At 41.9% G+C, this 12,934-nt stretch overlaps 1 protein-coding gene across 1 annotated transcript in view; it reads right to left on the reverse strand.

The window, feature by feature from the left end:
• The window catches only part of CAP2 (CAP, adenylate cyclase-associated protein, 2 (yeast)), a 199,606-nt gene that overhangs the window by 14,503 nt on the left and 172,169 nt on the right, over positions 1-12,934 (reverse strand). Inside the window, exons 7-10 of the mRNA XM_006888669.1 lie at positions 4,088-4,265; positions 3,259-3,434; positions 2,187-2,310; positions 2,007-2,089 (exon numbers count right to left, since the gene is read on the reverse strand). Coding sequence (XP_006888731.1) covers positions 2,007-2,089; positions 2,187-2,310; positions 3,259-3,434; positions 4,088-4,265 — 561 coding nt within the window. The remainder of the gene's footprint in view (positions 1-2,006; positions 2,090-2,186; positions 2,311-3,258; positions 3,435-4,087; positions 4,266-12,934) is intronic.

The raw sequence follows: 12,934 nt of genomic DNA on the forward strand, positions 1-12,934 counted from the left end.
CGATAAGATGGATTGATTCTGTGACTGGAGTGGTGGGAATAAGTGTGTTTGGGATGGCTAGGTTGGCACAGGATAGAACGGCATTTAGAGCTCTTGTACATAGGGTCACTATGAGTCCCAAGCGATTTGATGGCACATAACAACAACAACAACAACAACATGTGCCGTCGAGTGGCCTGTGACTCATAGTGACTCTGCGTCCAACAGCCCTAAACCCTGCTCTAACCCTTGCTAATTTTATTGTCTCTGATACACCTCTCCCCATTTCCCCAGTCACTAAATTAATCCATCTCATGGAGGGTCTTCCTCTCTTGCACTGTCCCTCCACTCTCCCAAGCATGACATCCCTCTCCCAGGACTGGTCACCAGACATGTTCAAGAAATCCTCACACAACGTATGAGTGAATGCTAAGTGTTCAGGGGCATTGGGCAAAGATTTCACATTTCAGAATATGAAGCATGACCGTGGGATGGCCAGTTTTCCCTACTTACAAAGTGGAATGTGAGATGGTACGGTATGTACCCACACGGAATTATTTATTTGAAATAGTTTTCGACAAAAGACTATGAAGAAGTGAAAAACAGAATGAGTAATGCAACAGAGATAGTGCAGATTCAAAACACACAGAATACATAGAAATGGAATTGAATCTTTATGTGAAAGAAACAAATATATCCAAGAGACAACATGGAAAAAATGCTTCGAAGTCATGCAGGAAAGTACCCTAACCCCTCAGCCATCCTTCTAATCCAGTAGGACAGGGAAGCCAGGATCTAATAGAAAGTGAATTGCCAAAATGCATACAGACAGTGATGACGAAGTGCACACTTGTATCCAGGTCTCATGATGCCCCGTTCAGGGCTACTTCCATTAAATGGGCACATTTAAAACTAAATCTCAGTGACAGCTGGCAAGATGGAAAACATACAATTGAATGCGCTCGAATTAAAAGTGGCAGTGATAAAGAGCCTGGTAAAACAAAAGGGGAAGAGCTAGAAAACCAATTTTAACAGCCATTAGTAGACAGCACCAGAGAGCAAAGGGTAAAGGACAATATGAGAAGATTGTAATCGAGATAGAAGACATTCTTCTGGTGCTGAGAAGTCCACTATTTCTTAGTGTGCTGTGAGATTTCATCTGGCTAAATCAAACCAATTCAAGAAATACAGGGTTTTTTTTTCCCCCAATTTCTTTGTTCTGTTTTTCTGTTTTGTAGATTCACAAGCCAGGCTACCTTTTGGTTTGCATTTCTGATTATCTCACTGACCCTTTAAAACAGTTTTTTGTCCTCCTTATGCAGAATTGTTATTTTTCCTGGGGAAAAGACTCTCTGCAGATAACACTGATATGCCAGAAGTTTTAAAAATATTCATTCATTCATTGATGGACTTATTCCTATCACTTATCCATCACATTTGTGTTGGACACTTACTATTATTGCACATCATCTGGGAAGGCGGAAAGTCAGAGAAAGAGAGGAAGAGCCTCAACAAGATGGAGTGACACCGTGATTGTAACAATGAGCTTGGGGATACCAGAGATGATGAGGATGGCACAGGCGGGCAAGGTTCAGCTCTGCTCTTCACAGGGTCACTATGAGTTATGGCTGACTAGATGGATGTCATGACTCAGCATTGCTTTGAGTGCCATTCAAAACCCACCAACCTACCTCTCAAACTCACTGCTGTCGAGGTGGTTTCAACTCCTGGCAACCTCCAATGGTTTCCAAGGCTAAAACCTCTAAAGGGAGGGGAATGTCCATCTTTTTTGTTCGGACCCCCTGGTGGATTAGAATCACTTGGAGATGCTCATCCTTTAAGTTAGCTACACAACTCACTACAGACCACCAGCATGCCCCCAAAAGTCACTGGTAGCATTAAAGAGTAAAGGAGGGTTTCACAGAGAAGGCATGCAGGGAGTTATCCTGAAGGAAAGGAAATGGTTTACTATGTGGATAGAGACAGAGTGGTCAAGGGGAACCAAGCACAGCTGTGAGGGTGCTCACCTGGATCTGAATGTCCTTGGAGTTGATCACATCCACAATGCCCACCACATTGTCAAACACAAGGCCAAATTTCTTACAGTTGTCTAGAAAAACAAAAAAAACCGCCACTAAGTACACAGTAGCACATTTATGTACAAAGCATCTTCTCACAGAAAGGACACAGGCAGAGTTCTGCCCTACCAATTGTAATGGAGTTGACTTTTCCTCTTATCTGGAGCATAGAGTTGTTGCATTTGAAAATGTAAGCCACTTGCTTCAGCTCAGTGTCTGCAATCACAAGGTCATTCCTGTCTTCTTGGTACTCCTAGAACGGAAACAGATGCAAAGTACGAGAACATACAGATAGGCTGAACCCACTGAATACTGAAAATACTCTGTCTTATGGAATTCAGCAATATTTATAGCTTTCCAGTATAACTTTCTTCAGAATCAATTTCTTACAGACTAACTCAGTGGCCTTATGGCAAAAACACATACAAATCATTGCTTGGAAAGAGTTTGGTGTCAGTATTCTGACAGGCGTCAGGCACCCTGGCATGAGGGCATGCATGGGGAAGTGAGGGCTTCTTCTGGGACCTAGAGGCTGAGTCTGGAGTTAACGACGCTGCAGAGAGATCTACTCTGTCTAATGGAGTTGGGGAAATTGGCTGAACATAACACAGGGGTCTACATATCATGGATTGTCAAGCCACTTCTATAGACTTGGGTTTCTAAGTTCTGCCAACAGTTAATGCACTCAGCTGTTGACTGAAATGATTCAGACCACCCAGAGGACTTCTGAGGAAAAGCCTAATGAAAAAACAGCAACTCAAAACCTTACAGAACAGCTCTATTCTGCATGGAGTCACCATAAGTTGGGAGCGACTTGGTGGCAACCTGACTTTGGTCTTCAATCCTTGGGAGAGTCCTTGGATAGACAGGGACACCACCTTTCAATGACATGCAAGTGTGTTTTTCCAGGTCACATAGTTTACCCTGAAGTTGATAAGTGCTGGGGTAGTGAAGGGTCTTTGTCAGTGAGATATAATGAAATACCCTAGAGCCGATCAGAATAGGATGCAGATCGCCAAGTTCCACAGTGAACGCTTTTTCCTGCTCTCTGAATTTGCCAGCTTGTGGATTTTATTTTATTTTGTCAGCTAGATTTTATTCTAGCTGGTGGCCTACTCCTGTTAAGATCTCAGTAAGTGGTTTAGCTCTGGGTCCTCTCATCAGATCATGTCAGGAATACGGATTAAAGGGCATTGCTCACCACTCTCCATTTCTTTCCCTCTAACTCAAACACAGGAGCGTGGTTCTGAGGAGCATGAGACTTGGGAGAGGTGGGACCAGGAGAGCGGGTTTTGGTTGGAGACCGAGCTTGTCCTCCTTGAGCCCGGAGGCTGGGATTTTTGTGTGTCATCTGGTCATCTGTGACATGCCGGAGCCCTGGAAAGGCAATATACAATATATAAATACATATCATCTTTATATAGAGGGAAATGGTCCAAACTTCCTGTATTAACATGTAAATAATAAATGAGAGTATTTGGTAACATTATTTATTTAAGAATCTAGAATTTAAGATTTAAGTTTAAGATGTAGATTCTAAAAAAAAAAAAATAGAAAAAAAAAAGATGTAGATTCTAAGACCAATATAAAGTAGAGCTTATAGAAGCCTGGTAGTTAATTTTTTATTGGTGAAACGTCTTTAAGAAGCTAGAGATGCTACAGGTGTGTGTGCACACACGCCCCCTCCCCCAACACCACTGTTCACAAATAATGAAACACATATATTATTCTTTATTTATCTGTAAAGTAATTCCTTATGAGGATTAAGGTAGTTCAATGATAACAAAGGGTTTTTAACTCTTGTTTCACTTGATCTTGAGGCCCTAATTGTAGAGGACTCAGACACGGGGCAGATTTCCAACCCAGTTTCCGAGTTGTGTTCCATTCAACAGCCCTCTGAGCCCTGGAGGTGAAGCATCCTGGGTGCTTCTGCCTTCCCAAAAGCAGCATGTGTCGGGGACCGGAGGGAACGATGTGAAGGATCTGGGTGCCCGGGAAAGGGAGATAGTCTCATGGCCCTGTTTTCTCACCGTTCATAATTGCTTCTCCCTGGTTAAGCTGAGCAAATAAAGCTGTGCGCGATGGAGAGGATTCTTCTTTGCTGCATTTACTATCAAAAAGTGGAGGTGGTCCGGGGGGAGGTGGAGGAGGAGGAGGTGAAGGCAGGCCAGGTCCAGGCAGTGTTGATACAGATGATGCTATTGGACCCTGTGGGAGGGAGAAGACAGAAACCACTGTTTGCATTGAGACAGACAACGGTGCTGAGAGCTGGGACTAAAGCAGTGTCCCTTACAACTTGCTGACAATGAGGGAGTGGGTTCAAGACTCTCAGTGGGTTCCTAGAAGGCACACGTGTGTGTTGTGGTCTGATTGAGAGGACGTGGGGCTGCCAGGGGATCTGCCACGAGAACATGGAAGAGGGCGTGGCTGTGCAGCTCTGCACATGGGGTCTGTGTGTCCAGAGACTCCCTACCAGTGCAGGGGCAAACAAACCCCGGGTACAAGTTCATGTCCAATGCTCAGGATCTGAATGACACTGGCCGCTGGCCCATTTCAGATCACAAGAAAAAAGTGCTCCATTTGATTAGAGGATTAGTTTATCTTGAGATATTGGGAATTGCTACCATCACTGAGAGGGAAAATTGTAAGAAAGTACATGGTGGCCTTTAGATGTTTCTGAAGAGATACTGAAATCCTTTCTCTGGAGTTTATTTTTCCCATATGCACTAACCTCAAAACAAGGACCAGATGTGACCTGGATGCCTGTCAGACCTGGAGGTGGCCATAGTCCAGAATCTGCTATTTCCTGAGCAAGATCTATGCATGTTCTTGTTTTCTCTGCTATGCAAAATGCTACTGTTGTTTTCAATATTCATGTCTAATAAAATCACTCTAGTGGCTTAGTGGTATGGAGTTGCACTGCCAACCCAAAGGCATGAGGTTTAAATTCACTAGCTGCTCCATGGGAGAAAGCTAAGCAGTCTCGTCCCATGTGATTTCTTGTCTCTGAAAACCTGCTACCTGCTGGAGGGTCAGCTTTGATTCAGTCCTAAGTGGGTGGTAAGCAATAACAACAACAATAATATATCAATAGTTACAAAGCCAAGAGGCAACAAAAGGGAGATATTAGGGTTTTTTTGTTTTAATTTTCTGCCTACAAAATTTATTGTCCACGTGAAGTATTAAAAACTTAAAATATAAAAGAATACAAGAGAGGATTTAATTTTAATTTAAATATTTTATTATTCTTATTTTTTCATTTTAATATTTTTTAAAGGACCTCTGGATGATTATTTTGGTAGAGTTTAAAACTAGAACAAGAACACACTTATGCAACAGACTCTGGATTAATACCATTCTACTTTAAAATCCAGCAGTAGATCTGTGTATCTATGGTAAGGAGTTATTGGCTGATTCAAGAAAAATAACAGAAACCAAGATGCTTTGAAATTTGGAATGTTGAAGATTTTGCTCAGACTCAGGAATTTTCAATCCGATTATAATGTTGGCTTTTTAAAAAAATAAACAAACCTCTCCACTACCTAGTGCTATTATTATATTAGTGAGTAAGTCTAGACCCTCAATGAAATGGATTAATGCAGTGACTGTAGTCTTGGGCTCAAGTGTGTCAGAGGCAATGAGGATGGTGCAGGATAGGACAGACTTCCCATCTGTTGTTCACAGGGTTGCTATGAGTTTTACTCGCCTTGACTGGCACGTAATAATAACAGTGTCAAGTCTACCTTTATTTAAATCAACAACTCAATACTACAAACCATCAAAATGAGAGTGAATTTATCTGTAACAACTTTTTGTTGGGGAAAAAAACTAGATCATGCTAGTTTTGAAGTACTTATAAAAACACTCTGAAGTGCAGAATTACACAGAAAAGATGATTTTCTTATTCAGAACTCATGTCTTAGAAACTCAGCAGACTGGAGGACTTGACTCCTGAAGGCATGATTTGCAATAGTTTCTGTTTCTAAGAAAGATCAGCCTGACTCCTTCAGGATCCTTGGGTCAAGTAGAAAACAGCTTCATAGTTCTTGAGCCTCACCCTTCTTTTCTTCAGAGTACCTTAATTGTTCTCTATTATGTTACAAGGGTGAAATCTGAGCACTTGATTCGAATCACAAAGAGAATATAATATAGCCTGTATATATCAAACAATATTCTAGCCCTTCACCCCACATGCTGTGAACTGCAGGCTGAGAACCACCACACAGTGTTACCTCTACTTGTGAGCATGCAACATAATAACTCACTGCTTAAGTGCAGAACCCCCACCAGGAGCAATACAGCCTCTAGTGCTGCTTGATGAAGAGTTGCTCCTACTTCTAAAGTTAGTGGTTCTTCACTCGCAGAATTCAGAGCCTCTCTCCCTGAGCCATTAATGAACACTGAAACCAATAACACGAATATTCAACTTTTTGGAATTCTGACACAGTCAGATGGCTGCTCCAGGGACGCCACACAAAGGATTTACAGCAGCAAATGTTGAAAATAAAAGCCAAAAAATAAGAGCACTCAGGACTTGTTGAAAGCTCGCCTTAGATTTTTTCCTTTGTATGCCCTGGCTCGGTTTTGCATCAGCCCCAGAGGGAAGCACAATACTGCTCTGGTTTCCAAGGTTACCTTGCAATTAGCATTCAGTGCCTTTACACTGCAGTCTGCTTGAAATCAAACTGATCAGACATTCCTCGAACTGGATCTCCATGGGCCACTCTTTGCAGTGTGTCTGATCTCTGCCTCTTTCTCTTCTTTTTCTACCACGTGAGACCAGGGTTTTCTGCCTTATCCCATGTGTGTGGCCCGCAGTGACCATCACTCCTGGACTCTCATACATAATAAAATAATAAAGTCTGACAAAATAACAAGTCTGTCTTGGAGGAGGAAGTGCAACGAGTTGTTCCTTAGGGCCAAGGATGGTGAAACTTGTTTGACATACTTTGAGCATGTTATCAGGAGGGGCTAGTACTTGTTAAAAAACATCATGGGAAAGGTAGAGAACGTCTGTGAACCAGAGGACAACCCTCAACAAGATGGACTGGCACAGTGACTATCACAATAGGCTTGGGCACACCAGAGATGATGAGGCCAGCACAGGATTGGGCAAGGTTCAGAACTGCTGACGGGGCCACTGTGAGTTGTTAACTCAATGGCACCCAACAGCAACCAAAATATCCAGGCGCGGAAGGGCTAGGTCATATGGTACATTTCACAGATAGTTCAGGCAAAGCAGACTCTATACCTGGGGTTCCCCAAAGTATCTGAACAGTAATATCATCTGGAATGCAGTTAAAATTCCAAACCAGAATTCCACACTTTCTGGGGTGGTAGGACATAGCTCAAAGGAGTTAAAATTATTTTTTATTGCTATTTGAGAGGACATTTACAGAGCACATTATTTGTACAATCAATCATTCATGCACGTTTTTAACATTATTTACAATACTCACAACCTCTGATCACCCACTTGTTCTACATTGCCTTTTCCTCCATCTATCTGATCGATGTTTATTATCTAGTTTATTCATTTTCACTCTCCTTTTCTTCCCTGGTGACCATTTTATAATGATTCTCTGTGTAAACTATTTTTTAGATTTTTTCCAATTTTTTTTGTTTGTTTTTATTAATTTTTTGTTTTGTTTTTATTAATTTTAATGGAAGTGCACAGAGACTTTGGATTTCCACTCATTGATTGTTGCAAACTTTCCTCCATGCCCATCCCTCCCTATAGTTCATTCTTCTCTTTGAAAAGAAAGAAAGAATTCTTTCATTGTTATATAATCCCCCACCTTCCAGTCCACTCCACCATGCAGCTTTCAGTCTGGACTCTTGCCATGACAATAATACCTAATCGTACATTCCTCCTAAACAGTTCTCTCCTTCATCTGTTTCAATGCAGTATACATTATTTATCACCTCTTTTCTTCTTTCCCCCAACCCCGATGTCAGTCCCGTTTTACAACCGTGGCTTTATGCAGTATTTGTCCTTTTGTGACTGAGCTATTTCACTCAGCATAATGTCCTCCAGGATCACCTATTTTTTTTAATTATTTTTGTGTGAGTGTACTGTCAAATCAGATCTGACTGGTACAGGAGGAGATTGTCCCTCCTTTCCTGGCAGAGCATCTGGTGGATTCGAACTGTATGCCTCTGGGATTGTAGTTGCAGCTCCTTGCCACTAGGATCACCTATTTTGTATAATAATTCATTAGTTTCTTGTTTTTCAATGCAGCATAGCATTCCATTGTGTGAATATACCACAGCTTCTCTATTCATCGTCTGTCTATGGGCACTTGGGTTGTTTCCAACTCTTTGCTGCTGTTGTTGTTGTTATGTGCCGTCGAGTCGCCTGCGACTCATAGCGACCCTATGAGGGTTTTACCAACTTTTACAATCGGAGATGAACTCTTTGCTATTGTGAACAAAGCCTCAATAAACATGGGTGTGTGTATATCTGCTTGGGTGGCAGTTCTGGTTTCTTTAGGGTATATTCCCAGTAGTGGAACTGCTGGGTCAAATGTTATTTCTATTTCCACCTTTTTGAGAAAGTGCCATACTGCCTTCCTTCAATAGTGGTTACACTATTTTTAGATTTTTATAATAGCCGTCTTATATAATATTTGTCCTCTGTGCCCAACTTACTTCATTCTAGATGCAGCCATGTTGTACAATATTCCACAAATTCTTTATTGTTTTTCCATGTTGCACGGTACTTCATCGTATGAATGTACCATATAGTTTCTTTATCAACGATAGACATACGGTTTTTCCATCCCTTTGCTACTGTGAATAATGCTACAATAAACATAGGGGTGCGTATATCTGTTCACATCGCAGCTCTTATTTCTTTAGCTTATATACTTAGCATTAGGACTGCTAGGTCAAATGGTATTTCTATTTCCATTTTTTTAAGGAACCATCAAACTGCTTTTCACCAGCAGTGAGTCTTTGAAGTTCTCTAGGTGATTGATTCTAAAGTGCAAACAAATTTAGGAACCACCATTCTGTGCTAGGGGTTGAGATTAATCATAATTATCAGAATGACATTACTCAGGACATAGTAAAATACCTCTTGCAGAAAATGAATCATCAGAAGGCTGGTCCAATATTAAATCATGAGTAAATGGCAAAGGCAAAATTCAAGCAGTTATCTATCAGCTTGTCATCACTAAAACCTGACAAAAATTTTTGATGTGGATTTCTGCTCTTAAAAGCCACTAGTTAAAAAAAAGCCACTAGTTAAATTAACTACAATCCATCTGTAAGTCTGTCATATTGTGGTGGTTTACATGTTACTATGATGGTGGATGCATATTAATTGCTATTTATCAGAGAGCTGCACAATGACTAAGGAAGAAGAATTGATGCCTTTAAGCTGTGATGCTGGAGAAGAGTATTGAGTATACAATGGACTGCCAGGAGAACAAACAGGTCATCCTGGAGAGGGTGAAACGAGGCTGCTCCTTGGAGGCAAGAATTCTGAAGCTTCATCTGACATACCTAAGCATCAGTAGGGACCAGTCCTTGGAGAAGGACATCATTCTTGGAAGGGTAGAGGAACAGCACAAGAGACGAAGACTTTGGATGAAATGGATTGACTCAGTGACTGGGGAAATGGGGGTAGATATGCTGGAGACAGTGAGGTTGGTTCAAGATTGGGCAGTGTTCAGGGCTGTTGTATGTAGGGTCGCTATGAGTAGCAAGCAACTCGATGGCACATAATAACAACAACAACAAACAATATGATGGTGGAGAGTCTACCACCTGTATGTCAAATGCAGGTCATCCATGTGGTCCAGTTTCAGTAGAGCTTTCAGATTATGGCAGATTGAAACACAGCTTTAGCTGGTAATCTGCTTCAGAAAGTTGGCTAATAAATACCCTATCAGTCACAATAGAATATTGTCTAAGATAGGGCTGGAAGATGAATTTGAAAGATACTCAAAATACACAGTAAAATAAGCAAGAAGAAGGGGTAGGCCCGGGCAATGTTTTGTATTGTTTTATATATGGGATAATCAGGAACTGAAGGGAATTTGACAGCAATTAACAACATCAATTAAATAGTTAAAACATACATGAGCCTAAATTGAATATATATGACTAAAGTCCTGGGACGTGAATATTTATGATTCATGAACTAACCTGCTAAACAAATCTGACCTCTTTCCTTCTTCACTGCATTTGTTCCTCTAACACTGTAGCAGCTGGCTGAAGTCCTATCCTGACTTTAGAATGAGCCTTGTTCGTATGGGAATACAAGAAGTGGTGGGCTTTGGCACTGACACCTCAGCATTGGATGAACCAGAAGACGGGCTTTGCAATGCTCAGTGCCCTGATTCTAGAATCTGACCTCTTGGCTATTCATTTTCTGAAAGCTCATTGGTAGGTTCATTGCTTTGTGCTCACACTGTTCTGGAATGGAGTCCTGGCCCCTCTCTTGGAGACAAGAGATTTAAAGGCACCATGTCTTATTTTAAAGCACTCAAGCAGTGGGAGTGCACCATGTTGTCAGGACTGACTGACAAATAATGAATCAAATAACTTTCCTCCACAGACAGGACCTTGCATTCTTGATGAAACAGACTGGGGCAATAACGAGGCACACAGGAGTTCCTGTTGTTGTTGTTGTTATGTGCCGTCGAGTCGCCTGGGACTCATAGCAACCCTATGTACAACAGCCCTAAACTCCGCTCTGTCCTGTGCCAATCACACTGTCTCTGATACTCCCATCCCAATTATCCCAGTCACTGAATCAATCCCCCTCATAAAGGCCTTCCTCTCCTGCGCTGTCCCTCCACCCTCCCAAGCATGATGTCCCTCTCCAAGGACCGGTCTCTCCTCACAACATGTCCAAAGTATGTTAGACGGAGCCTCAGAATCCTTGCCTCCAAGGAGCCACCCGGTTTAACCCTTTCCAGGACAAATCTGTTTGTTTTCCTAGCAGTCCATGGTATTCTCAATACTCTTCTCCAGCACCACAGCTCAAAGGCATCAATTCTCCTTCTATCCTCCATGGTCACTGTCCAACCCTCTGATGCATAACAAGTGATTGCGAAGACCATAGCCTGTATCAGCTGCACCTTAGTCTCCAGAGAGACATCATTGCTCTTCAGCACTTTGGAGAGGTCCCTAACAGCAGACTTTCCTATGGCAATGCGCCTTTTAATTTCCTGGCTGCTGGTGCCAAGACTGTTGACTATGGAGCCAAGCAAACTAAAGCTGTGTACAATCTCAATCTCTTCACCATCCATCCTGATGCTGCCAATTGGTCCAGTGGTGAGAATCTTTGAATTCTTGACATTGAGCCTCAATCCATATTGTAGGCTGCAGTCCTTGACACTCTGCAGCAGGTGCTTCAGGTCCTCCTCAGTTTCAGCAAGCAGGGTTGTGTCATCCGCATAAAGCAGATTGTTGATAAATCGTCCACCAATCTTGACCCCACATTTCTCCTCATAGAGCCCCGCCTCCCAGATAATCTGTTCTGCATATAGGTTGAAAAGGTATGGAGATAGGATGCATCCCTGGCATATGCCCTTCCCAATTTTGAACCATGCAGTGTTCCCTTGCTCTGTTCTGACGACTGCCTCCTGGTCCAAGTATAAGTTGATGCAAATGGTTAATGCACTTGAATGGTAACCAAAAGGTTGGCAGTTGTAGGCCATCCAAAAGCACCTTGGAAAAAGGCTTGGGGATTAGCTTAAAAAAAATAAAATCAGCCACTTTAACAGACTGAAGCATATGTGAGAGCTTCACAAATCAAAATTGATTCATTGACATGTTGGCAACAGCATTTTAAGATCTAGATGAACATCTGTCAGATGAGGACCCTTGTCCAGGAGGTGTTGAGGGTAGAACTTGGAACCAACAACTCCTGCCCTGGGAACTTGAGAACATCCTGGGAAAGTCAACAGAGGTAACACAGAACAGAGCTCCCTCACCTTCTTATTTACCTGTGAAATCTTGAGAAAATGCAACACTAGCCTCAGACTGTATTCAATTTTCTGAACAGAGGCTTGGTGGTCAGATTTACATATGCAGAAGAAAACAAAGACATGTAATAAAAGATGTTACTTACTTGCAAACGACTTGATTGTTTCTGATCCGTCCAAAAGAACGCTTAATGACATTTTTTTAAAACAGTATATTTTACTTTGGTTAACTCTGAGAAGAATGGGAATACCAGAACACTTGATTGTGCTTATGTGAAACTATACTTGAACCAGGAGGCAGTCATCAGAACTGAGCAAGGGAACACTGCATGGTTCAAAATTGGGAAGGATTTGAACTAGGGATGTGTCCTATCTCCATATCTTTTTAATCTATATGCAGAACAGATTATCCAGGAGGCTGGGCTCTTTGAGGAGAAATGTGGCATCAGGACTGGAGGAAGAAGACTCATCAACAATTTGTTAAGGCAGATGACACAACCCTGTTTCTGAAACGGAGGAGGACCTGAAGCACTTGCTGCAGAAGGTCAAGGACTGCAGCCTTCAATATGGATTGAAGCTCAATATCAAGAAAACAAAGATTCTCACCACTGGGATGATTGACAGCATTGTGATGGATAGTGAAGAGACTGAGATTGTAAACAGCTTTAGTTTGCTTGGCTCCACAATCAACACTCTTGGCACCAGCAGTCAGGAAATTAAAAGACATATTGTGTTTGGAAGGTCTGTTGTCAGAGATCTCTCCAAAGTACTGAAGAACAATGATATCAGTCTGGAGACTAAGGTGCTCCTGATATAGGCCATGGTCTTTGCAATCACTTGCTATGCACCAGAGATGTAGACAATGACTAGGGATGATAGAAAGAGAATTTATGCCTTTGAGTAGTGGTGTTGTAGAAGAGTCTTGAATATACCATG

Source organism: Elephantulus edwardii, unplaced genomic scaffold (assembly GCF_000299155.1).
Source record: "Elephantulus edwardii isolate Elephantulus edwardi_28Jun2011 unplaced genomic scaffold, EleEdw1.0 scaffold00070, whole genome shotgun sequence".
NCBI lineage: Eukaryota > Metazoa > Chordata > Mammalia > Macroscelidea > Macroscelididae > Elephantulus > Elephantulus edwardii.